This window comes from Hemicordylus capensis, chromosome 1, assembly GCF_027244095.1.
Source record: "Hemicordylus capensis ecotype Gifberg chromosome 1, rHemCap1.1.pri, whole genome shotgun sequence".
Classification (NCBI taxonomy): domain Eukaryota; kingdom Metazoa; phylum Chordata; class Lepidosauria; order Squamata; family Cordylidae; genus Hemicordylus; species Hemicordylus capensis.
This window is the reverse complement of record NC_069657.1, coordinates 76,358,924-76,385,945: the sequence shown is the minus strand read 5'-3', so window position 1 is coordinate 76,385,945 and position 27,022 is coordinate 76,358,924. Positions and strand designations below refer to the sequence as shown.

The following is a 27,022-nucleotide window of genomic DNA, read 5'->3' as shown; positions in this document are numbered from 1 at the left end:
AGAGAACTGGGAACCCTACCACTCCACAAACTATCCAGGTCCTGTTATTTTAGCAGGTCTGTTGAAAACTCCAGGCAGCAGACTCAGAAACTGTATTTCTGCAGCCTTGCCCAATGCCTCTGTACATCTGTTTTTTTATTTTATTCATTTTTAGTCTACTTTTCAGTAGGATTGAGATCACCCAACGTTCCGTGTGTCTGTCCCACCCATCAACTTCACAACGCCTGGACCAAATCGGGTACAGTTGTAGGGACACATATGGACACCTCAATGGCATAGTTTGTGATGATGTCATCCACCCCAATCCAAGATGGCGGATGCTTAAACCTTTGAGGTGCAACCTAACCTATTTGAACCAAATTTGCTACAGCTGTATGGACACATAGGGATGCCCCAGTGGTGTAGTTTGTGATGATATTCACCCCAATCCAAGAAGGTGGACATGTGAACTTTTATTTTGTATTTTTATTTATATATTATTGAATTTCTATACCGCCAAAACTTTCGTCTCTGGGCGGTTAACATAAAAACAATTAAAACACATATAAAAGTTAAAACAATTCAACAATTTAAAAACAGCCATAAAATTAAAAACAGACAATTTTAAAAAGCTGGGAAAGCTTGGGTGAAAAGATGGGTTTTCAGGTGTTTTTTAAAAATTGCCAGAGATTGGGAGGATCGTATCTCAGCAGGGAGTGCGTTCCACAATCTCAGGGCAGTGACTGAGAAGGCCCGTCTCTGTGTAGCCACCAGACGAGTTGGTGGTAGCTGGAGACGGACCTCCTCTGATGACCTCAGTGAACGGTGTGGCTCATAGTGAAGAAGACGCTCTCTTAAATACCCAGGCCTAAGCCATTTAGGGTTTTATAAGTTATAACTAGCACTTTGTATTTTGCCCAGAAACCTATTGGCAGCCAGTGAAGCTCCATCAGCAGAGGAGTAATGTGGTCTCTCCGAGATGACCCAGACACCAGGACAAGTTTTGAGGCACATGTTCACTAACCTGAGGACTGTCTAACTGATTTGAACCAAATTTGGTACAGTTGTAGTGACTGACACACAGGACACCTCAGTGTTGTAGTTTGTAATGATAGCATCTACCCCGATCCAGGATGGCAGACGCGTGAACATTTGAGGTGTAAGAGATCTAACTTGTGGGCCTCAATTGAACCAGATTTAGTCCAGTTGTAGAAACAGTGAAAGGAAAGTAGGCAGATTCATTCTTACTAAAACAACGTGTTTAAAATATATGTCCTGCCTTAAAATATATATCCTGCCTTAAAAAAATTTATCTTTACTCATACAATAATATTTTTAAAAACACAAATACAATATCAAATAATAGAAAGCCATCAAAATAACAAAACATCCAAACAAATAACTAAATGGTACAATGGAAGAAAATTAAGCTCATCAGCCGGCTTAAACCCCACCACCACCAAGCTACCCAACTCTGAATGACAGCCACCATTCATACCGCATACCTAGCCATTCCTGACTGCCAATGAAAAAAGCCATGTCATTTATGTTGGAAGTGAAGGACTCGGCACTGCCTCATGCCTCAGTGACAGAGGGGGGCAGATTAATGAGTCAGAGGGCTAGAGGGGTCAAGACATTGGTCATCCTTTCTCTCTACTGCTCTGACACTATCCCTTTGATATGTAGATTGCTACTCTCAGGGACTTCCTTCCTGCCTCTCTCTTTCTTCCTTCTTCTCCCTATCACACACACTCACCTCTCTCTCTGTACCATGTGTGCAGAGATGCAGACAGCATCTCTCTGCATCCAGCTAGCTAGCTAGATTAGAGATTCTATCTCTCCACTTTCCTATCTAGAATGGAGTTCTCCAATAAAGACTCCTTATATTGATTTGAAACTATGAACTGGCTCCAAGTTTATTTTGCTCTCCGCAAATACGCATGCCTGGGCAGAATCTGCTGTGTTTTGCCTCAGTGCACTCTGCTGTAATAGAAGGGTATCTCTTACCAGAGAGACATCCCAACAATTTAAAGGTATAGGCATCATCTCATATTATGCTGGAGATGGCCATGTACAGGTGAAACTCGGAAAATTAGAATATCGTGCAAAAGTCCATTAATTTCAGTAACGCAAATTAAAAGCTGAAACTGATATATGAGACAGACGCATTACATGCAAAGCGAGATAAGTCAAGCCTTAATTTGTTATAATTGTGATGATTATGGCGTACAGCTCATGAAAACCCCAAATCCACAATCTCAGAAAATTAGAATATTACATGGAACCAAGAAGACAAGGATTGAAGAATAGAATATCAGACCTCTGAAAAGTATACAGTGTACTGTGCTTGATTGGCCAGCAAACTCGCCTGACCTGACCCCATAGAGAATCTATGGGGCATTGCCAAGAGAAGGATGAGAGACATGAGACCAAACAATGCAGAATTGCTGAAGGCCGCTAATGAAGCATCCTGGTCTTCCATAATACCTCATCAGTGCCACAGGCTGATAGCATCCATGCCACACCGCATTGAGGCAGTAATTGCTGCAAAAGGGGCCCAAACCAAGTACTGAATACATATGCATGCTTATACTTTTCAGAGGTCCGATATTGTTCTATTCTTCAATCCTTGTCTTCTTGGTTATATGTAATATTCTAATTTTCTGAGATTGTGGATTTGGGGTTTTCATGAGCTGTACGCCATGATCATCACAATTATAACAAATTAAGGCTTGACATCTCGCTTTGCATGTAATGCGTCTGTCTCATATATCAGTTTCACCTTTTAATTTGCATTACTGAAATTAATGGACTTTTGCACGATATTCTAATTTTCCGAGTTTCACCTGTATTCTACCAAAGACAATCACAGGGCTCCTGTATTCTACCAAAGACAACCACAGGACTCTGTGGTCGCCAGGAGTCAACAACGACTCAACGGCACACTTTACCTTTACCATCCCTGGCTGAGCTCAGTGATGGAAAGCTCCCCTTTCTTTGTTCACACTAGTAAAGTTTATATTGGAAACCATTCTGCCAATCTGGATTATAGTTTATAGCATCAATTGTAAAAGGTGAGAAAACACAAAGGTAAGCTGACCTGCTGTTTAGTGCATAAGGGATTTTTAACTGTTCAGCAGAGCTATGGAGCAGCAGAGCTAATTGCTTTTCTTTTTCATGGCAGTAGGAAATAAAATGAAGGATTCATGGAGTCTTCTCAAATTTGCACAGGGAGAGTAATGGTGGATTTTCCAGATTAGTACATGCATAGATCTCTACTAAGAGTTGCACCAACAATGAGCAAAGTGCCAATCAGCTGCAGAACATTCTTGAAATATTTGGCAGACCGAGCTTTTCTTCTTTTCATGCCCTGCTCCTCATTTCACTGCAAAACCAATGCTAACTTTTCAGTTTGCCTAGTGAAGTACATAGCCGCTTGCTATCAAATAGGCTCATCAGAATCCATGCAGTGGTTCTGAAGTAAGCAGTTTGAACTGCAGCTGACATTATTTTTAACTACTTGTGGTGCCTACACAGACTGTAGGTACCCAACTGTGTTTTCCCCCAACCTTTTCTTATTTTGCCCACCCCTGCCCTCCAATTGCTTCAGTTGCTGCTTATCTCTGAAAGGGAATGTTTTTTCCCTCCAACTCCTGACCCACAATGGTCATGAAATGTAATTAATGAAATGAGATAAGACAGGGAGGGACGAAGAACCCTGAGGCTTTATTGGTGGAACCTGCATTGGTTATGAAACGGTGTGATTCTAATGCCTTGTGATATAACAGCAGCCTTCCTGTGACCGTCTCAAGAGAAAAGATGTTCTCGCCACCAGCAGCACCATTTCTGATTTTTTAAAAGAATACAGAAACAATGACGTAGTTTGTCAAGAACAATTAAAACTAAGCAACTGGCCAATGTTATAAGAATTGATTGTCCTTGTTAGCTCAGATTTGTGCACAGTATAACATCTACAGTTTCAGATGCCGTGTAGATAAATATTCCATGATTATGTTAGAATGAATGTCTGGATTTTGGAAAATATAGACTTTCACATGTGAATGGTGAAAATTTATCTTAGATGACTGTCAACATTCACTGGTTATTTCTGAATTTTTGGACCTTGAAAGAATTCATCTGTAAATGTCAGTTTTAATATTGTAATGTCAAGAGCTGCCAAATTTCAGACATTCACTGTGATAAATACTCACAGTCCAAGTGGTAGATATGAGTATTTCTAAAAACCACTGTTGATATCTACCTAATTTTCCTGCAATGGCTCATATCATCAAGATAACCAAGCTGATGTTATACTTAGCCAGCATATCATTGTGAAACTTTTGAAATCAGTCAAGTGTTTTTAAAAGATCAAATTATATTGCAGCTTGCAAGATTCTATACAAACACAAATTAAAAAGATGCACCTTGATCATATCCAGTGAACCTTGATATACAAGGTTGTGTTGTTTGTTTTCCCGTCAGGCAACAGGGAAACACATTGGTGCTGATTTTGCAGCCCACAGGAACTAGCTTTCGGTCCAACCTTCATGTATACACAACTTTGTGGAATTAAAGCATAAATAAATAGAGAGAGCATCTTTAAAGCATTTATAAGCATGGCTCTTCTCATATATGTGTTTTCTCTTGTCTCCTGTTACAGTTTAATTACTTACTCAGATCAGTACATTGACTATGATCCTTTTATAACCCCTGCTGAACCTTCCAATCCCTGGATAAATGATGACGCTGTGTTTTGGGACTTAGAAATCAGGTAAGAAATTAATATTTCAGGGGGCTGTCATCCAGACTAATGCAGTGTTGTTGCTTTGAGGCAGGGAGGCAATTTTTGCTGATCTTCCCTTCCCTCCAAAGGCCACTGTGCCTCTCAGAAATATGTTCATAAGGGTCACGTGGTGCTCAAGGAAATATTTTCAGGAAACACAGTGAGCTTCAGAGTAAAGGGGAGAGCAGCAAAAATCACCCTTCCTCCATGGCATCAACACTACATTAATCTGGATGTCACCCAAGGACTTTTTAAACACACACACACACACACACTTGATAAGTTTGTAGAATTTGTAATATGAATTATCTTTCTCTTGCTTTGCATGTAATGCGTCTGTTTCATATATCAGTTTCACATTTTAATTTGCATTACTGAAATTAATGGACTTTTGCACGATATTCTAATTTTCCAAGTTTCACCTGTACATTTATTTCATATGAGATTACAACTAGAAAGTCCCATAATTCTTCTCTTTTATTTTGGTATACAGCCAATATATGAAGCATAGCTAGTGTTAGAATTACTTCAACTAAAGGAGAAAAACATGTGGGACTTGGTAGTTGCAATGTCATATAACATAAATTTAAATAATAGAAATCATATTATATATAAATTCTATAAAGATATTGGTTGTGTTTGAGATGCCTGTTCTAAAAACATTTATATAAGAGTTATAATATACAGTAGTATAAATTATCCAAATTGAATGTACAAATTATACAATTGTGCAAGTGTTATGAATTTATGAATATGTCATTAATTTCTTATTCTTTCACTTAAAGAATTTCATTGGGGAAGTGATTAATTATTTTAAAAATTTCTAACTGCATCCATATCATTCACAATTTTATATTTAAATGCACAAAACTGACACTGAAGCGTCAGTTTACCAAACGGGGCTCTTTCACACAATCAGAAGGGGCTGGTTTGGGGCTGGGAAAGGCCCTTACCCTACTGTAAGACAGACAAGCATAGCCTCCAGACAGCTCTGCAAGCCCTGCTATCAGATGAGCACAACAGTTGTGTTTTCCATTGCTGCAGCCAGGAACTGGGGGTGGGGGCTCTAAACGCTAAGGAAGCCTCCACAGTGTGCTCCACACAGCCAGGAAAAGAGAAAACCTCCAGACATCATCATTCGCTAGGGGTGTGCACAAAATCAGATTGTTCGGTTCAAGTCCAAACCAGATTCAAACTGAACTGGGCATGTTTGGTTTTGGCACCTTGAACAAATCCCCTAGCTCGGCTCAAATTTGAGCCAGTTCGGGGGTTCTAAAGGGTTTTTTTTTAAAAAAATTAACATTCACTGTCTCCAGGGGGTGCTGCTGCGGCTGCAGAGTCTCATCCCCCTTCCCTGGTCTCTCCCAGGCTGTTTTGGCCCATTTTGGGGCTGTTCTGGCCCTTGCTGAGGTAGTGGCCATTTTGGAGACAGCCACACATGCATCCTGGCCATTTGTGTGACTGGGGCCGAAATGGCCTGGGAGAGACTGGAGTTAGGCTGGCGGGGGGAGCGGGAACCGCTGGAGACCCCCTTGTGGCCATGGCAGCCCCACTGGAAGTGGTGAGGTTTTAAAAATATCTATATATATAATTCTCTAAGGCATACCCGTGGCTAATCCCGTGTGTGGTAACTCTCATGAGAGTTTGCGAGCAGAAGCACCCTAGTGATTGGGCAGTGGGGATTCCATATGCAGATGAGGAGGAACCTGTGAGAGCAGAAGCACAATGGTAATTGTGCAGTGGGGATTCCATATGCAGATAGGGAGGAGGAGCCTGTGGCACTGTGGTGACTGGGCAGTGGAGATTCCATATGCAGATAGGGAGGATTAATCTGTGATGGTTAAGGTCAGTTGGAATGCAACTGTTACTGGTCAGAATACTGGTCAGAATATAGGAGAGGAATCTATATATATATAAAAGGATAGTGGGCAAGGGTCTGCGAAGAGAGGGGTCATAAGGGAGTAAAGAGCCCCTTTAGGAGAAGGAAGCTGCTGTTCAGTGAATTAGATGAGGAAACAAGATGAACAAGATCTGTTAACTCAGGAAGCGAAAGAGAGAAAACAAGAAGTGAAGGGCAGAAAGAGAGGGGAAGAGCGAGTGGAGGAGAGAGAAAGGGAGGGGGAGAGAGAAAGAAGGGAGGGTGAGGGTCGGGCCCGAGCCTGTCAGCGGCCTGAGGGAAATGAGCGGTCATGGCAGCGGCAGCAAGGAAGGGCCCAGTCAACCACTGCTGCTGTTTGGGGCTACCAAGGCCATTGGTGGAGGGAGGGAGGCAGGCAAAAGATGGACCTGAGCCTGTCAGTGGCCTCAGAGGAACAAGCAACCATGGCGGTGGCGGCAGCAAGGAAGGGCCTGGTCAACCGCTGCTGCTGCTCCTGTGGGGAGGAGCAGGGCTCGGGTTAGGGTGGGGAGGTCTCTGGGGATAGAGGGCTGCAGCTTGGTCAGTAAGCGTCACAATGCTGCAGCTGCGACCAAGAGGGGTGAGGGGGATGGAGTAAAGGGATGGAGGAATGACCAAGAGGGGTGAGGGCAATGGAAGCAATGGGATGGAGGAGGAGCAGGAGTGCAGCTCAAATGAGGGTGGAGAGATCTCTGAGGTGAGGGGAGCTGTGGCATGGGGTGAGGGGAGCAATTAAGTTCTAGCACGCAGATGCTCTACATGGGTTAAGCTAGTATATAATGATTACTCTAGAACTCCCAAACCAGTCCCGAGACAGCCCGGGAAAGGTGGGGGCGTTGGTTCTACCAGATCAGTTCAATGTAGAACTGGCTCGATGTTGAGCCAGTTTGCACATCCCTGTCAGTCGCCCTGATCAAGGATTATGCTGTGTAGAGCGGCACATTCAGAGATGGCAGCCCTTGTAGCTACATCACTCTGTCATAAACATGACAGGTGGCTGCCGGAAGCTGTGTGAACCAGAAAATCTGACACACGAGCAGCATGATGTGGTGGGTGGCTCCTCTTTCTCATAAACCTGGGTTAAGAGCAGGGTTTAGGATCTGGGTTACTCTGCTGTCAGTGAGCTGGGCTTGTAGAATTCCTCTGGGTTATCATGACTGGGAATTCCTGGGTACATTGCCTTTAAGCCCTGCTTTCATGATTGTGTGATTTATTTTATTTTATTTTTTACAAAAAAAATCTAATTATTAGCAGGAAGTTTAAGCATACTCAGTCCAAATCCTATGGAAATAACTTTGCTGTGTTGTACTATGGGATGAATCTATTGACATATTAAGCAAGTATTTCTCTTTGATCTTAGCTTTGTACCTCCAAACATCACCTAGCTTATATTTGACAGTTTGATAACAAATCATTTGTTGTCATACATATAGATTTCTCTGCTCTATGAAATCAAAAGGATAAGTAGGTTTCCCCAGTTTAATTTAAATAGTCAATGCAAGTGGGTTGGTGGAATTTTTGAATTAAGCTGTCATGAAGAAATGTATTTGTGAAGACTTGACAAGGAAACATAGACTGATCCTTATCTTTCTCCTTTATACTATTATTAGCAAAGAGCCTAGTCAGCACCGTGTCAAAAGATGGGGCTTCTCTATAGATGAGGTGTTGAAAGATCCAGTGGGGCGTGACCAGTTTCTTCGGTTTTTGGAGTCAGAATTCAGTTCTGAAAACCTCAGGTAAACACATCAGCTCTAGATGTACTATTCTCAAGTCTCCAGGGGCTACAGCTGCAGCTTTCATTCAGAGGGAAAATTCACTGACATTAAGAGTAAAGATAGAGTGAGGTATATGAGAACTTGACCTATTATGAAGGATGTTGTAAATTAGCATGATACCTGTACTAGCCTGTGCCTAAAAGGTAGACCTAATATTGAATTTAGTGCTGTGCTTGTTAAAAACATATATTGATGGGATTTTGATAGGAACCAATAGTTTAAAAAAAAAATCCTTTCGATTTTCCAGAAAGATTCATACAGTAATTGCAATAATCCTGTGAATTCTGATTGCTCTTGATCCCCATCATGTTGGCTCTCAACCAGTAACCTTCACCATATGATCTTTAATGATCTTTTGCATCTTCCCTTTGATGGCAACTGTGCTTACCGGGTTTCTGTAACGTGTGTTAAAATGTCAGGGAAAATAGTTGAAATAATTCAAAGAACTGTACTCTGACAAGCTCCTATGATGCATTTTCAGTAAATCCTCTCTAATAAAATGCTTGGTGTCCGTCCGTGGACGGACACCAAGCGTGTGTCCGTGCCTCCCTGGCCTGTTCTGCGCAAGCGCGGAGCGCATGCGCAGGACGGCCGAGGCAGAACGGAGACAGACAAAAGGTGGCCATGTTTTTGACTCTGTCCGGCCGCGGGGAGGGCAGATGCGGCTTTGGCAGCCGCTTGGAGACAGAGGCGGCGGCGGGACCAGATCACCCGCAGGCAGCAAGGACAGATGTGGCTTTGGCAGCCGCTTCAAGACAAAGGCGGCGGCGGGATCCAAACACCCGTTGGCGGCATTTCCAAAATGAACAGCGGCGCAGCCAAGCGGCCGCCATGAAGCCAGAGAAGAGACGGCAGGGGGAAATGGCCGAGGCGGCGGCAGAGCCGCCGCCTCAGCAAGAGGAGACGCAGACCGGCCGGGGAGACGGAGGCCGGGACTGGGGGCCAAGCGGAGACCGTAGAAAGCACTTAAAAAAAAAAACAACCACCGCCACCGTTGCCGCGGAACTCCCACCCTTCCTCCCAACTTCCAAAGCCACCTTACCCCGGCCCGTGACAGTTGGGCGAGAAAACTCCATAACTGAAGAGGAAGAGAGGAGCTCGCAAACAGAGCTCCTCTCTGAGCAAAGGCTCTGCCCGAACTGACACTATGGACGCGAAGGACCCAATAGGCGTCCTTCGCGCCCAAAGCGCCAGTTCAGGAAGAGGCTTTGCAGAGACAGGAGCTCTGCTTGCGAGCTCCTCTCTCCTTCTTCAATTAAGGACTTTTCTTCGCCCAACTGACACGGGCCGGGGTAAGGTGGCTTTGGAAGTTGGGAGGAAGGGTGGGAGTTCCACGGCAACGGCGGTGGAAGCTTTTTCTTCTTGATTCCTATGGCCTCCACTCGGCCCCCGGTCCCAGCCTCCGTCTCCTTAGAGGAAGATGCGGCTGCGACAGCAGGAAAGCAGAGGCAGCGGGGCCACCAAAGCGCACAGAGACACAGGGACAAGCGAGAGGGGAGAGGTGGGGAAAAACCTCGGAGGACAACAAAGACAAAGAGCAAGTGAGAAACAAACAGAGAGAGAGAGAGAGAGACAGAGAGATTAAAAAAAAACACCACACAAACAAACACACACACACACACACAAAGGGGTGGGGGGAAGGCTAGCACCCGTTATTATAACGGGCTTAAAAATACTAGTAATTTTAATAATGTATAATTTTCATTTGGCAACTATTCTTATTTAAGAGAACTGTATAGGTGTATTGGAACAGACAGGGGCTACAACTCTGAATAAAGTACAGTCTTACAGCTTAAGCATGCATATCTCTGTGTTGGATTGTGAAAGTGGCAAAATGTAGTCGAAAAAGCAATATAGCTGGCTGTTTCCTATATACTCACCATATAGTATTCCTATAATAGAATTGGGTCCCTCTGTCCTGGCACAGAACACATCCCTACTGATTTCCCTGTTTACTGTCATCATTAATATGTCATAAGGGAGCCCAGCTGTCTGAGCTGGCTAGGTCTTGCATTGATCCTCTGAAAGAATAAAGAGAAAATGTACACTGGTCTCTTGCCTATCTCTTTCTTCAAAGAGCAGTGCAGTGTATTTGTAGATAGGACCTCTCACAGGCATTGCTGTACCAAGCACCTTCCTTTCTCCCTTTCCACCACTTATTCATCTTTTTGATCTTTGACTCCTACACCTTGGGTAGATATTTATATTGGTGATGAAAGAAAACAGTTAGGTCTGCACAAGTGACTCCCTGTTGAAATAGGAGCATCTCCTTTTTAGGAGATTTTAGGAAGACCCTCAAGACGCACTTGTTTCCTCAGGCTTTGAACTGAAATTAATTTTAAACTATTTATTGTGTTTTTATCTCATGAGATTTTTTATCTGTCTTGTGAATTTTAACTGTTTTAATTTTGTTTTACATTTGTTTCAACTCTGTACATTGCCTAAATATGCATATATCAGGAAGTATAGAAATAATAATAATAATAATAATAATAATAATAATAATAATAATAATAATAATACCACCACACCTGCACAAATGTGATCTTCTTAATTGCTATTCATTGCATCAAGAGGAGGTACATGTCCTGCATATGAACATCATCCTACTCATATGACTGTGATGGACTTTTTTTTTAAGGATCAGACTGCCTGATTAAGAAAATACATTTTTCTCAGAGTTTTTTTTCAAAGCTGGAAAAATTTAGGGCATTGCAGAAGCAATCCATCAATAACTGTAACTTCTGTTCATTTCAGAGCAGCCACACCACCAACAGTGGATTAAGTTCTAAAGCTACTTCAGTTTTCTAATTTTTAAGAAGTGCGTGTCTCATTGTCATGATTTCCAAATAAGATTAAAAAAATATGACAGCAATCTAGAAGGAAGAGTACAAGTCACAAATGTGTTACATTTTCTTATCTGATGATTTCTCATAAAATCCATCTAATGGTTATGAAAGACTGATTAATATCGCAAAGCTTTTGGTCAGCCCGCCCATCTGTTGGCTTTTTAGCAGGTGATGGTGAATGTTTCACACCTCTGAATGTAATGTAGCATTTTTAACCAAAATCAGTTTCACAGCCGAATATATATTTGCATAAAGAAACTGCAGTTGGAGTCACTGAAACCTGATATATTTAAATTAGCTTCTAGGTTTATTTGTTTCCATCTCCAAAGCATCCTAAGAACTATTACTCTCATTTTATATAAGAAAGTATACAAGTAGCCTTGTAGAAACTCACCCACTGTGTGAGAACCGACTTTATGTAAATTTATTTCCGTATAGTCAAGCATGGCAGGTAGTTTTCCCTCTGTCTCGTATGATTCCACTGTGACCTGTATCACATACGATCCCACTGTGACCTGTGGCAGGGGTGGGTGGGTTGGACCTATTCAAAGATCTGTTTTCCAGACTAGATAAGCACAATGACCACTGGTTGTTGGTAGCACAAAAATGAAAAATGGAAGAGGTACTGAGAACGAGCTTCTAAGGGCTGGTTCATAACTTTGTAAATCATCCCAGAGAATGGTTCGACCACCATCAAGCTTTGTGTATGCAATAAGAATCCCTGAATACGGCAGGTGAAGAGCAAAGGGATGATCATGCCTTCAGGAAGAAGGGTCATTGGTGGCTCTTGGACAGTTCCAGCCTGCTCTCTAGCTGCTGTTTGTAATCTTGTTAGAACTAAGGGTGTGCGTGGACTGGTTCAATCACAGATCAGTTAAGCCTACCCCTAGTTGGAACTGCTGCTGGAGGGGTGAAAGAGGCTGTATCTTGGGAAGAGGTCACACGTGCTTTGCATACAGAAATTTTTCAATTCCAGTTCTTCAGTCAAGCCTTTGTTACGGTCTCTGACCAGCCATAATAGAAACACATAATACATGAGACAGCTCCATAGATTCTTGGCATCTTCAGCTAGGGCTGGAAAAGACCCCTGCCTGCAGTTCTGGGGACCCAACGCCAGTCAGTGTACAGTACAGATGGTGTACAATGGTGAGTGAAGCAGCTGTGCAGGAGGTGCAGTGGTTGCATCTTTCCTTGGTGTCTCAGAACTTTTAAAGGGACAGATGCCATTTCTGTGTGAGTCTGACAAACCCCATCTAGTGCAAAAGGAGTAGTATTGCTTGCTAGCAGGCCTTTGATAATGCATTCCATGCATCTGTCCTTGAATTCCCTCTTCCGTAGAAAAGGTTAGATTTTAACTAGTATCATTCCATGTGTTTCTTGATTTCCACAGGGAGCAGGGCTGACCTTGCCACTAAGCTCTGTTTCCTCAAATGCAGCCACCTGGGACTGTTGATACGACCACTGAGGCATTGTTTTGCTTTATTTACTTATAAGGAATGTGACTGTGCTGTGGTGGTGGCAGCTGCAGACACCATGCCTGATCTGTGAACTTGCAGCTGCAGCTGAAGACCAGTTTGAGAACTGCTGCACTAGGCAATAGTAGATAATTACCTGTAACACATGTGCCCTCTTGGTCCACTGGAAAATAAAAGGGTAGAGAAAGCAAGGAGAGGCTGATGTTTTAGGGACTCAGAGATGCTCCAGCAGGGGATTTCGGTAGGCAGGTGAACTCGGTAGCACTTTGAGAATGTAGCTGTGCAGTCCACTGAGCCTAGGACCAGACACAGAGGCCTAGGATGCATTGAAAGTAGCGAAGAGTAAAGAGGGAGTCCAGTGGAGGGTAGCTGTGGGAGTGCGGTTGTGGTGGCTGAAGGAAGATCTCATTAAAAGTCAGCAGCCTCTAGGACCAGGCAGACTGTGGAAGGAGAGGCTGCGAAGTTTAGGCGCTTCCAAGTCTAGTGGGAGGGAGAAGCTATTTCAGTATTTTGCCTATGGCAACAAAATGCCTAAAGCCAGCCTTGAGGGGGAAGCTCACCAGCTGTCTCCAGCTGTCTTGAGTATCAACAAAACTCCGTCAGAGACTGTGTATAATAAAGCCAACCAGAGGACTCTGTCGGATGTAACCATTAGAATTATCTTTTTCACTTTATAAGTGAGAAATCCCTCACTTAATGATATTTTCACAGCGATATTCCTCACTTCATTCCTCAGTGCTGCAATAAAGCATATGTGAATGCCGAGGAAAGGAGTGTTTGGGAACGGGAGACTTTAAGGACCAGTACTAGAAAAAAAGGATTCACACCAATGCTACAGGACATTTCTGGGGATTCACTAGAATCGTCAAACTAAGAGGTTTTCTTTGTTTGTTTTGTTTATCCTAATGGATAAATACTCTGTTTTCCAGAACATCACAATTCTGTACAAATAATTTGTTTACATAATTGCCCTTGGATCATACCACCACAGCTACAGAATTAGTTGAGGGCAATGCTGGCATCTTGGTGTTGCAGCAACATTAAGTATGCTAGTCCTGCTGCTCCTGCTCTGTCTCTACTCTCTGGAACAGTGATCTTCACTATTTTGCAAGTGAGACCCACTTTGGCAAACAAAACAAAATAAACTTTCAGTCTGAGAGCCATTTCCCACGTTGCTGACTTCTGTACAGTGCTTCACTTTCCCCAGCACCAGGGTGGGGAGTGTGCAGGCCTTAAGAGAAATCAAGGCTATCGAACCCCAGCCATTGGGCTCTAGGGGAAGCACTGAAAAGGACTACACAGTGCTCCAGATGTCACTGGGGCTTGACAAGCCTCTGTTTCACTTAAAGAGCCCGTGCAGCACAGCACTGCATGGTGATGGGAAGAGTTGCCTCTGCACACACAGATTTTTTTTGGGGGGGGGGTTGGAGGGGCAGGCAGTGCATCAGATTTGACCTTGGCCAAAGCTTTGCACATGTCTAATAAGCCATCCTTCAGGGAGCCTCACTTAGTGTTGATGGGAGCTGTCACTGGCTCCTGGACCTTGCAATGGAGAGCACTGCTTTAGAACCTCAACTGTCTCTCTCCTAGCCTAGAGGCTTAGAGACTGAGCTGTGAATCAACTTCCCCCAGAAGGAATCTCACCTCTGCCATGAACTCATTAGGTGGCCTTGGGTAACTCACTCACTCTCAGTCGCAATTCCTCAGCTGCAATATGGGAACGAACATAAGAAGTTGCCATATACTGAGTCAGACCACTGGTCTATCTAGCTCTGTATTGTCTTCACAGACTGGTAACGGCTTCTCCAAGGTTGCAGGCAGGAATCTCTCTCAGCCATGTCTTGGAGAAGCCAGGGAGGGAACTTGAAACCCTCTGCTCTTCCCAGAGCGGCTCCATCCTCTGAGGGGAATATCTTACAGTGCTCACACTTCTAGTCTCCCATTTATATGCAACCAGGGCAGACCCTGCTTAGCTAATGGGACAAGTCATGCTTGCTACCACAAGGCCAGATCTCCTCTCCAGTGATTATAATACTTTTCAGGGTGGTTGTAAGATTACATAAATACATGTGAAATGCCTTGCATACGCAGAAAACACCATACAGATGCTAAGCATTCCTCGACTTTTCATTCTCTTCACCACTCACAATACCAGTCCCTCCAAATGCCTCTCCGCTCCAGGACATGCCATCGATAACACTGTTACTTGATTCATAACACCAAAATTTAGCTGCAACTTCCTCTCCTGCATCAAAATACGAAAAGGGAAGGGAAGGCAGACTTGTACATATTCACCGTGTTTTACAGCATGGTAGACTAAAAACTGGAGATTAGGTTGCTGGGGAAACCTCCAGAGGCCTGCAGGCAAGACGGCATCACCTTGCCACTTCTCATTGGCCAAGAAGCCTCAGCTGGGCATAGAAATGTTGGTGATCCGCAGTGAGTGCTAAAAGTGAGAGCACATTGTATCAACATGCTGTCTCTGTGATGATAGTGTGGGCATTGGGGCAAACTTGAGGATGGCTCTATGGTATTTGGTTTGACAGTCTTTACACTATAATAGAAAAAAGATCGGACAGAAGTTTTTCAAGGAACTGAGATTACTTTGAGAGTAATGTTAGTGTCTGTAGCCTCTTAGCCACTAGAGGGTGCAGATGCTCTACAGGCACTGCTACATTTCGGTTTCTACTAAATTCAAGTGAAAATTTCTGAGGACATCTCAGGCTTTCTTCCTCGGTGCAGAGAAGAATGCTGTATCTCATTGGCTTATTGAATGAATGGTTAGCAGAACTGTTGTCATCCATCGTTGTTCACCAGTTATACTGGAAAATGTGGAATTAAAAATTACATAGGAGAAGCCTTACTCAAAATCACTTTGTAATACCTCTTCTCCCCCTTACTAATGACATGGGAATGCAGAGCATGTTTGGATTTTACCCTTCAAACGATAGGACCTGAACCACATCATGTCAGCAGGATCTGGCTAGCGAACTGACTATGAGCAGTTAGTAGTCTGGGATCTCAATGTTTTTTCCCTTCTGGATTCAGGCTTCATCTTCCATTGTACTCAGGTCATGCTCTGAATAGTGCTTCCATCTATGTGCAGATACACAAAAGACTGTAAGACCATTTTTGCATATGTAAATTGACTAAAGAAGCATTTGATTTAAAGCTTTCTCTCTCTGTTTTCATGCCATATTAGTAACAGTTACATTACATATTTCATGCTCCAAAAAAGTTGTTTTTGTAGTGACATTAAAATGCCCTTAAACTCAGCAGGATCAAACTCTCCTCAACAGCTATAAGGATAGATAACTATCCTTATCCTCAACAGTTAGGATCCAAAGCTTAATCAGCTCTATAAACTTCCTTGGACAGTAGGCTGTCTTGGAACCACATGCAAGCTGTTCTGCATTCTTCAGATGAAGCGTTAGGATACACATAATAATACACAAATGCATACATTTCATGGGGCTCTTTTAAAATGTTACTAACCCCGGTCACAGAACATGCAATTTTAAAAAGATTTCCTATTATTTGAGAGGACAAACTCGGAGTGGCTTGGATTGTGTATAAGGCTCAGTTGTTATGTTACATTTTTTCCAGTCATGGTGGATTATTCTTGTGCCAGGTTGCCTGTGAAATATGGGCAGGGCATGAAACTGTCAATAAGCACTTCTATTTCCCATTTATTTATAGAAAGAACTAAGCGCATGCTTAACTGTCCCACTGAAATCAATCTGATTTCAATATACTTAAGTTTGGGGTCCTGCCCTTTCTGTGGCTATGGGATACCCGTGATTTAATTCCTAAGGTACTCATTGTGCGGGGTTGGAACTCGAGAGACAATTTTGATCTGCCTGTTCTGGATGGGGTCACACTTCCCCAGAAGGAACAGGTCCGCAGTCTAGGGGTGCTTCTGGATCCGAGTCTCTCCTTGGTGTCCCAGGTTGAGACAGCGGCCAGAAGTGCCTTCTGTCAGCTTTGGCTGATATGCCAGCTACGTCTGTTTCTTGAGTTAGACAACCTCAAAACAGTGGTCCATCTGCTGGTAACCTCCAGACTGGATTACTGCAATGCGCTCTATGTGGGGCTGCCCTTGTACGTAGTCCAGAAACTACAGTTGGTCCAGAATGCGGCAGCCAGGCTGGTCTCTGGGTCAGCCAGGAGAGACCATATTACTCTCGTATTGAAGGAGTTACACTGGTTGCCAATATGGTTCCGGGCAAAATACAAGGTATTGGTCATAACCTATAAAGCCCTAAACAGCTTGGGCCCTGGGTTTTTAAGAGAATGTCTTCTTCGTTATGAACCCCACTGCCCATTGAGATCATCAGGAGAGGTCCGTCTGCATTTGCCACCAGCTCGTCTGGTGGCTACTCAGGGACGGGCCTTCTCCGTTGCTGCCCCGAGGCTTTGGAATGCGCTCCCTAGTGAAATAAGAGCCTCCCCATCTCTGATACCTTTTTAAAAGTCTCTAAAGATGCATTTCTTCACCCAGACTTTTAAGTGATATTGTTTTGATTGTTTTAATGTTGTTTTTAGAATATTGTTTTAAAATTTTAAATTGTGTTTTAAATTTCTTGCTTTTAAATTTTTTGTTTTTTGTTTTTAATTAATGTTTTATTTTTAATCTTGTTGTAATCCACCCAGAGACATAAGTTTTGGGTGGTGTAAAAATATGATAGATAGATAGATAGATAGATAGATAGATAGATAGATAGATAGATAAAACTCATCCATTCATGGGGGCAGAGTACTGCAAGCTATAAACATAGCAAACCAAGTCATCTGTGTTGCACGTTCACATGTCTTTAGGAGCGCATATATATGGGAATTGCTCAGTCTTCATTATAGCCTATAGACTGTGAATCAGCACTAATGTACAAAGCTTTTGCTATCATTTTTCATCCAAAGAGCACTTCCTGACACAGGAAGCTGCCTTATACTGAGTCAGACCATTAGTCCGTCTAGCTCAGTACAGTCTACACTGCATGGCAGCAGCTCTCCAAGGTCGAAGGCAGGAGTCCCTGAGACTTCCTGCATGCAAGAAGATGCTCCAACACTGAGCCACAGGTCCCCATTGCTTAAGGGGAATATCTTATATTCCCAGTCACCTCTTAAATACTCGAGTCAAGTCAAGTCTTTATTTCGGTCTACGGCCAGCATAACAGCAAAATAAACAAGAAACAATTAGGACAATCTATTCTTACAAGGTAATAGGGGACCTTAAATACTCAGTTACTCTGCTAACTGAGCAAAGAGGCACCTGTTAAAGTAGTGATTCTTCTTAATTAGCAGGGGGAGAGCAACTGGCCCTATCCAGTCTCCAGCACAGCATCTATCCAGTGGCTGTGGCTGTTGTCTATTTTATGTTTCTTTAAATTGTCAGCCCTTTGGGGACAGGAATCCTTTGTTTGTTTGTTTGTTTGTTTGTTTGTTTGTTTCTCTTCCTCCCTCCCCTGCTTTGGGAACTTTTGTTGAAAAGTGGTATATAAATAAGTAATAGTAGTAGTAGTTACAGTAGAGAGTGCTCACATGTAGTCACCCATCCAAATGCAACCCAAGGTGGACCCTGCTTAGGAAGGGAGACCATTCATGTTCGCTACTGCACATCTGGCTTAAGAAGTAGGGCCTGTGGGCACACAGCCTAGCCCCTGTTCTACATCTGGGTCCTCGAGCACGTGTGCTGCTGCAGAAGAGGGTGAGGAGTTCTAGGCACTGCCCGTGCTCCAGAACTGCTCTGTGAGATCAGAAACACATCGCTGACCCTTAGCAATGTGTTTCTGTTCTTTCAGAGCATGGGGAGCATTCCCAACTCCTAGCCCTCTTTCACAACAATCATGTGCTAAAGGACCTGAGAAGTCACACAGGGGTTAGTGCTGCAACAGGAGCCCAAAGCGTGCATGCTTTGTTACTCAGGATGTCAGCCTGAGTAACAGCATGCTTTGTTACTCAGCTCAGCTGTTTTGGTATAAATGTTGGGGGTTGGGGTTGATGGATGTGTTTTTAGAAACAGCTACAAAATCACTAGGAAGAAATGGAGAATATCCTTCCTTTCCTCTCTCAAAGTGGTATAAATAGTACTGCATAGTTATCAGTGGTGCTATATATAAGCAGGTGCTCTTATGGAACACATTTCTGCCACATTCTGATTCTCTTTGAATAATATTCTGACAACTGGCTTCACTAACTTCTGAGACTTGATTGTCTTTGTGTGGGCTACAAAATTTGAATACCAAGAGGACTAAGTGCATCTCTCACTTACTTTGTATTAAATTTTAAGCAGTAAATAAATCCTTAGTAGGTAGATTCCTCCTGAGAGGCAAAGCAAAAGCAAAAGATGAAGCAGAGAGATGAAGTATAGTGGCTTTCTCTTTTAGCCCAGATCTTCTTGCATAGAGATCATGGTTGATAACAAGGATAGTTACTACTATTTTCTGCTGCTCGTTTTAGAATGTATGTCCTGTCTTTTCTTTTTTCAAGGAACTCAATATGATATTTATTTTTAAATGTTATCCTTATGGTTGTTTATTTCAGGTCTGTGTCCTCTTTGTCTCTCTTGCTGTAATCCTTAGTCACAGCGATGCCTGTTGTCTTAGCTTTACATTATGTCCTGCCTGCCCCTGTCACAACCGTGTGCTGTCTGGAATGAGAATGCCGTGATGAATGTTTTCCTCTGGCTATGTGTCCTTTTCCTCAGGCTGTTCTGCCTCTACAGAATAGCACAGCCGTTGTACTAGTAGCTTTGTACTATTTGCTAAGGACTTTCCATAGCTTACGGTGTCCTGAATGGTCACGATTTTCACCCTTTGTCCTGCTTACTCTGCAGACAGAGCCTTAGAGAATGGTTCTGAAGGATCAAGGTTCATTATAAGACCCTCATTTTTAATACAGATTTATTGATCACATCGTACATTGGCTGTCCTACATGTTAGTCTTCTGAGGAGGTCGTATAATGGTACAGATTAAGTTGCTTTCTTTAAGGATTTTTAAGCACTGATAGTGTGTCTGTATAAACTGGATCCCAAGAATGAGCTGCACTACAGTTGATCATTGCAGTGTTCCATATCTTAAATGGCTTATCCTCCTTACTCTTTCTTTTTGGTTGCCATGGCTATGGAGGAGGAGAACCAGCATGGACAGTCAATCAAACTACAGGAGGTTTTGAAAGGCAACTGTGGAACAGCCCACCAGAGCTTGTCACAGATGGCTTAAATACCTATCTTTGGGCTGAGAGATGGTTAAGAGCAGGAAATAGCAGTGTATAGACATGTTTTTAAAAGTTTACAGTTAAAGAGAAAACTTTGCATGCTCAAATTGTTCTTGCTAGAATTCCAGGTGTTCTAGATTCCTGGAAATGACATAAATAGTTGAGTGGAAAATATATTTTTTCCAGTTTTAGCAACATGACTCAGTTCATGACTCAGTTTTGGTTAAAGCAAAAATGAATAAATACATCTTATTCTTATTAGAAAATAAGGGTGGAGGGTGACAACTGATTAAGTAGCATAGTTCTTAGACACACTGCTTTTTCCAAACTTCTCTTGAAAGCTCCACCACCCACATACATGCAGCGTAGAAGCCTCTGAATATTGTCCATCACCCCAGGGCTGTTTCACACATATGTGTGTTGACTTGCATATGTGAAAGATTCATCACAGATCAAACACCACAGACAGAATTTTCATAACACTTCACACAGAATGTTGTTTATGTGAACCTGGTTCACAGATTCAACTGCTAATCATCAAGCGTTGAGTAATCGAGTGATGAGAAAGCAGGGCATATGTGGGCCAGTCCCTAGTGTACCACCTACGCAGAACTAACAAAATGGCTCTGCTGCATTGAGCACTCTCTGTCTAGATTTGCCCCAGTGGGATGAAAACTGTAGTTAGGGTGACTGCCCACTGGGTGTCATGTGCAAACTTAGCAAAACATTTTCTTAGCAGTAGGGAATGATGTTTTTTAATGAAGAGCTAAGCTTAGGTTGCACCTACTAGGCATAGTTCCATGATGCATGTGTGGGCAACAATATCCATGTCCACCATGCACTGATGTTCACACATCCAGTTCTATCAATATGTGGTACTGACTGCTGATAATATTAAAGAACAGGTCGCACTTGTGTTTTCTCTGGTGTGTTATCAGCTTCTAGCAACATATATTGATTCACTCAGATGAGCATATTGATGTATTGTAGAATTGAAGCTACTTTTACACATGTAACAAAAACCCAACAAAGTGTGCATTTTAGGTGCTTATAAGAATCTATCCCCAGTCAGTTGGTTAGGTTAGTAAATGTGTTTTCCAGTTGCATCCTGTTCCTTTCTGTTCCTTTCTGTTGAATGAAGACTCTTCCTTTTAATTTTCTCTGGACTCATTGTAATATAATTTAATTATTTACCTAATAAATAAGTGATTGACCCTGCAAAATGACATTGATGTCATTAACTCCAGAGTAAAAATGAAACACCATCAAGTATATTGCCCATTCTGCTTTTTTAAATGATAGGCATAACAATGGCTTGTGGTCAAACCAACTTTGTTAGTGGAAGACAAGATGGAATCCTTTTCATTCTCCTGCATCTGTGACTCTGCAGGTCCAACTGAAAGAGAAAAATGCATTTTTAATTAGTAGCCAGATATGCAGACTTAAAGGATCTATCTTGAGTAAAAGTGTTTGCCCACATGAGGCTTACATTCCCATTATTTTCAACCAGCTTAAACTAGAAATCTAAAGTCTACGTCGGCTGCAATGTGTGTTCAGTTTCTGTTCCAAATTCCCACCTACATTCATACGTGATACAAAAAAAGAGAGAGGAGATCAAATGTACTTTTTAGAGTCATTGGGGTGGGGTGGGGGGATGCTTCAAGGCTCTACTATTTTCCTGCAGCATAATGGCTTAGAGACTGAGCTGTGAGTCCAGGGATCCTGAATTGTCAGGAAATCCCTGGGCGGTCTTAGACAAGCCACTTCCTCTTAGTCTCAGACATCCATCTGCAAAAGGGGGTCAATAGTACTCATTCATCTTCCAGAATTATTTATTTATATTATTATTTTACACAGTCAGACAGGTGTTATTGACTGGTTTGTTTTATCCAGACATCGAGTCCTTCCCAAGGACCTGGGATGCCAGAATTTTATTGTCAATGTTGTTGCTGTTGTTATAGATATTGTCGCAGAATATAGGCTGTTCCCAGTAAAGCTGCTTTTTGTAATTGGCTGATGGTGATTTCTGTGGCCCCTATGGTGTTGAGGTGCTCTTCAAGGTCTTTTGGAACTGCACCCAGGGCGCCAATTACCACTGGGATTATTTTGGTCTTTTTCTGCCAAAGCCTTTCAATTTCAATTTATAGATCTTTGTATTTGGTGATTTTTTCTATTTCTTTTTCTTCTATTCTGCTATCCCCTGGTATTGCTATGTCGATTATTTTGACTTGTTTTTCTTTCTTCTTGACTACAGTTATATCTGGTGTATTATTATTATTATTATTATTATTATTATTATTATTATTATTAATTCGATTTCTATACTGCCCTTCCAAAAATGGCTCAGGGAGGTTTACACAGAGATATAATAAATAAATAAGATGGAACTCTGTCCCCAAAGGGCTCACAATCTAAAAAGAAACATAAGATAAACACCAGCAACAGTCACTGGAGGTACTGTGCTGGGGAGGGATAGGGCCAGTTACTCTCCCCCTGCTAAATAAAGAGAATTACCACGTTCAAAGGTGCCTCTTTGCCAAGTTAGCAGGGGTGATTGCTGTAAGGATAACAAGAGCTGTACAAATGCTAAGTATTATTATTGGCCAACTGATGCACAATGTCAGCGTTGGCCACCAGAAACAATGTAAGTAGCACTGTGCAACTGCAGACATGCAATCTGAAGTAGCTGTACAACATCTCACTTGTGCAACACTGCCAAGGCCTGTCACATGGGCAGCAGCACCAGCCGATGGTCAACATCAGCATTGCACTGTGCATCATGTTAGCCACTATTATTAGTGGCTAAAGCCTATCAAATGGAGGTTGTATCAGAACTTATTAAATGTTTGTGCGTTTGTGTCCTTTTCTGACATGTAATATTATTGAACATTACCTGTACAGAATGCCAGTTGATTTACTATCAATGGATCAACTCCTCTTAACTTAAGTTTCAACAGGACTAGAATTAGTCTGGGACTTGCTGGCCAGCATTTCTGAGGTGATCTTCCTTCCTCTCTCCTTTCAATATAGGTTTTGGTTGGCTGTCCAAGATCTCAAAAAGCAACCGTTGCAGGATGTCGCTACCAGAGTGGAAGAGATCTGGCAAGAGTTCCTAGCTCCTGGGGCCCAGAGTGCCATCAACCTGGACTCTCACAGCTATGAAATAACAAGCCAAAATGTTAAAGACCCAGGGAGGTACACATATGAAGATGCACAGGTTCGGATTTGGGTGTCATTCCTAATAGTGCAATAGAACAGAAGAGGGAATGTAACATTTTCATTTTGGGTATTTGTAAAATGTATTCCTGTTTTAATGTATTCCTGATTTAAGTTAGTATATTCCATGGGGACGATTAATCTACAGAGAGAACCGAATGTATAGTTTTCAATTATTTTCAAAAAAGAAATGATTTGATTCTGGTAAGGAATCAAAAGGAACTATGTTTGATTCTGGCAGTCAAACCTAGCGAACTGCCAGAATCAACATTTCTTTTTTCTTTTTGGTCAAATCTGTTTCTTATAAGTCAATTAGGTCAATTTGCCTCACTGACTTATATGGTGCCCTTTGCATCAGGAGGGAAGCTGCCATTGGTGAAAATAGCACCACAGGTGCAAGGGAGACAGATAAAATGTTCCCTCTCTGTGTGCTGGAGTCCTCATCTTGATCAGAACTCCGGTGGTTGCTATTAACAATTAAATAAATGAAGACACAAAGGCCAGTGACATGATTAAGGTCCTGTCCAGTCTGCCCCCTGCATCACATAGATGGCATGCCTGTCTGCAGGTCTTTCTTGAGGACAATGAGGGCTAGAAATATGATTCATTTTGAAATTAAAGCTCAGACTTTTAGAACTTTTCTGCTGGATCAGTTTGATTGTCAGAATAGGTAAATTTTTAAGCTATAACAGTACATTTCTAGACATCCTACTAACATGGCAATGTAATAAGATCAAGCAGAACTGTGAGAAAGGAGAAACTTTGTTTCTCCAAGGAAAATATGTGATAAACTGAACAACCTCGTTACATCATGACATAGCCATTTATCTTTGCCTGGTGTTGAGCGGTGAGAACCTGGTGATTGTAGATCATGGTCAAATTGCTGTGCCCTCAGGGCCAAACTAGATATTCAGTAGAAACCTTGATGCTGGGACCTGGGTTTTCACCAAACATCTAACAAGTTGTGGCACAGTTTGGGGGAAAATAGAAGTCGTTCTCACAACCCGAACCTACCCGGCATGGGGACGGCTGGGGGGAAGGCAGGAGCCTTCCTGCCTTCCCCCACATAGCCAGCACTGCTCCTGGGCTTCCCATCGCCATACCCCCACACGAGTGGCATGCAACAGCTTTGGGAGCAGTAAGGAGGCGAGAGGAAAGCAGGCTGTGGCCTCCCACATCCCGCAATGCATTGCATGAGGAGCACAGTGCAATGGGGTATTTCCCCGCTGCTAGGCGCTCTAGCCACCCGGCTCTGTGGCTGCTCAGGCTGCAAGCAGCCCAAGCCACCACATGACCATGGACTGAGAGAGAAGGGCATGCTCACGCCCATCTACCTCAGTACAAGCCTAAGTAAAATAATTGGGCTACCCAGCAGGGCGGCACCAGGATAGGGACTGGTCACAGTGTTCCCTGTGAGCAGCCCTATCCGGGTAGGACTGTGCAAGCCCAGGTAGGGTTGCTTGTGTGAACCGACTCATAATGTGCTGAATGCATTTTCTGCCTGCTGCTGTTCTACTTCCCCAGAACCATGTTTCTCTAGTGAGGGTTTCCAGGACATGGGTTTGCCATGGCAGGGGTATCAACAGGACTTTCTGGGCCCAGCCCACTATATGTGGGTTGGGCCACCCCACCCACATTTATTGGCAACTTGGAAGTGTATTGAAGCCAGTGAGTGTTGACCCAGGGCAACCTTTTTGCCAGGGCGCACTGACTAGTGTGCCATGCTAACTAGAGTTGCCAATATCCCATTGCCCGAATATGGGACCCAAGTCATGGGGGGGCGGGTCATCTGGCGGGGGGGCCTTCTTAGTGGTGGGGGCATTCATAAAAACGGGGAGAGAGAGGCTGAGCAAGTGGGGCCAAGAGGCCAGGTTGGGCAGCACAAGAGTCAACAGCTCGCTGATCACACACAGAGCGTCTTGAGTTTCTCAGCCTCCCCATCCCAGACTGGCAGCAGACTGGGACCCGACACCTGCCATCAGTACAAAGCAGCAGTCCCCCGCCCCCTCATGCCAGAGTTACTCATGCCGCCCTGGGAACAAACGGCATCCCCACCCCTCAAAAGGAGGACATTGGGGAGTCAAAATACAGAGGAAATGGTGTCCTGGATGGGATGACCACTTTCCCCCGGAAATACAGGATGTTCCAGCTAACCTGAGACTGTTGGCAGCCCTAATGCTGAGCCTCTCTATAATGCACAGGGAAGGAAGCACCCTCCCCATTTCTGATGTATAAAGGAGCAGTTCAGCTGCAAATGAGTGGGTTTAAATCCCTGTGTTTTGCAGCAGAATTACTCCTTTATTGGTGTAAAACGGAGCCAGTTAGCTTGAAAAGTGCGATCTTAAAACTGCTTTCCTCCTTTGTATACTGGTAAACCTGAATTGTTTCTTTATGCACCAAGAACAGGGCTCCTCCTTCCTGGTGCATAAAGAAGTGAGTTAGTGCCAGATGCAGCTGGTGTAAACCCCACACCTTTGGAGCTGAGGTGCCCCCTTCCCATAAAGAAGTGAGTAATAATTAATTAATAAATACATAATGAATGAATGAGTGAGTGAGTGAAAGCTAAACACCACAAGAAAATGAATGAATGAAAGCTGTACACCACAAAGAAAGGAATGCCCCAATTTGGAGCTAGGGGTGGCATCTAGTCCAGAATCCTGTTTCACACAGTGGACCACCAGATGCTGCTGGAAGCCACAGGCAGGAGTTGAGGGCGTGCTGTCTCTCCTGCTGTTACTCCCCTGCAACTGGTACTCAGAGGCATCCTGCCTTTGAGGCTGGAGGTGGCCTATGCTCTCCGACTAGTAGCCATCGATAGACCTTTCCTCCATGAAGTTATCCAAACCCTTCTTAAAGTCATCCAGGTTGTTGGCTGTCACCACATCTTGTGGCAGAGAATTCCACAAGTTGATTATGCATTGTGTGAAAAAGTACTTCTGTTTGCTGGTCCTAGATTTCCCAGCAATCAATTTCATGGGATGACCCGTGGTTCTAGTGTTATGTGACAGGGAAAAGAATTTCTCTCTATCTACTTTCTCCACACCATGCATGATTTTATAGACCTCTATCATGTCTCCCCATAGCCGTCCTTTTTCTAAACTGAATAGCCTCAGATGCTGTAGCCTAGTCCCATAAAGATGCTGCTTCAGGCCCCTGATCATCTTGGTTGCCCTCTTCTGCATCTTTTCCACTTCTGCAGTGTCCTTTTTTTAGATGTGGTAACCAGAATTGTACGCAGTACTCCAGGTGTGGCCGCACCATTGTTTTGTATAAGGGCGTTATAATATTAGCCGTTTTATTTTCAATCCCCTTCCTAATGATCCCTAGCATGGAATTGGCCTTTTTCACAGCTGCAGCACATTGAGTCGACACTTTCAACGAGCTGTCCACCACAACCCCAAGATCTCTCTCCGGGTCAGTCACTGACAGCTCAGATCCCATCAGTGTATAATTGAAGCTGGGGCTTCTAGTCCCAATGTGCATCACTTTACACTTGCCAACATTGGAAAAATCCTTTTGGAGCTCCTCACAATCAGTTTGGGATTTCACTACCAGAAAAAGTTTGGTATCAGCTGCAAATCTGGCAACCTCACTGCTTACCCCTCCTTCTATATCATTTATGAATAAATTAAAAAGCACCGGTCCCAGTACAGATCCCTGGGGGACCCCACTTCTTACTTCCCTCCATTGTGGAAACTCTCCATTTATACCTACCCTTTGTTTCCTGTCTTTCAACCAGTTAGCAATCCACATGTACTTGTCCCCTTATCCCATGACCACTAAGTTTCCTCAGGAGTCTTTGATGAGGAACTTTGTCGAAAGCTTTTTGGAAGTC

The 27,022-nt window shown here is 43.2% G+C and overlaps 1 protein-coding gene across 21 annotated transcripts in view; it reads left to right on the top strand.

Moving 5' to 3' along the window:
- The window catches only part of RGS6 (regulator of G protein signaling 6), a 390,873-nt gene that overhangs the window by 302,878 nt on the left and 60,973 nt on the right, over positions 1-27,022 (top strand). For 16 of the 21 annotated variants that reach the window (XM_053256820.1, XM_053256413.1, XM_053256901.1 and 13 more), the window contains 3 exons: positions 4,640-4,750; positions 8,270-8,395; positions 23,002-23,188. In XM_053256820.1, the coding sequence (XP_053112795.1) occupies positions 4,640-4,750; positions 8,270-8,395; positions 23,002-23,188 (424 nt within the window). The remainder of the gene's footprint in view (positions 1-4,639; positions 4,751-8,269; positions 8,396-23,001; positions 23,189-27,022) is intronic. The other 5 variants (XR_008308931.1, XR_008308962.1, XR_008308953.1 and 2 more) reach the window with 1 other exon arrangement.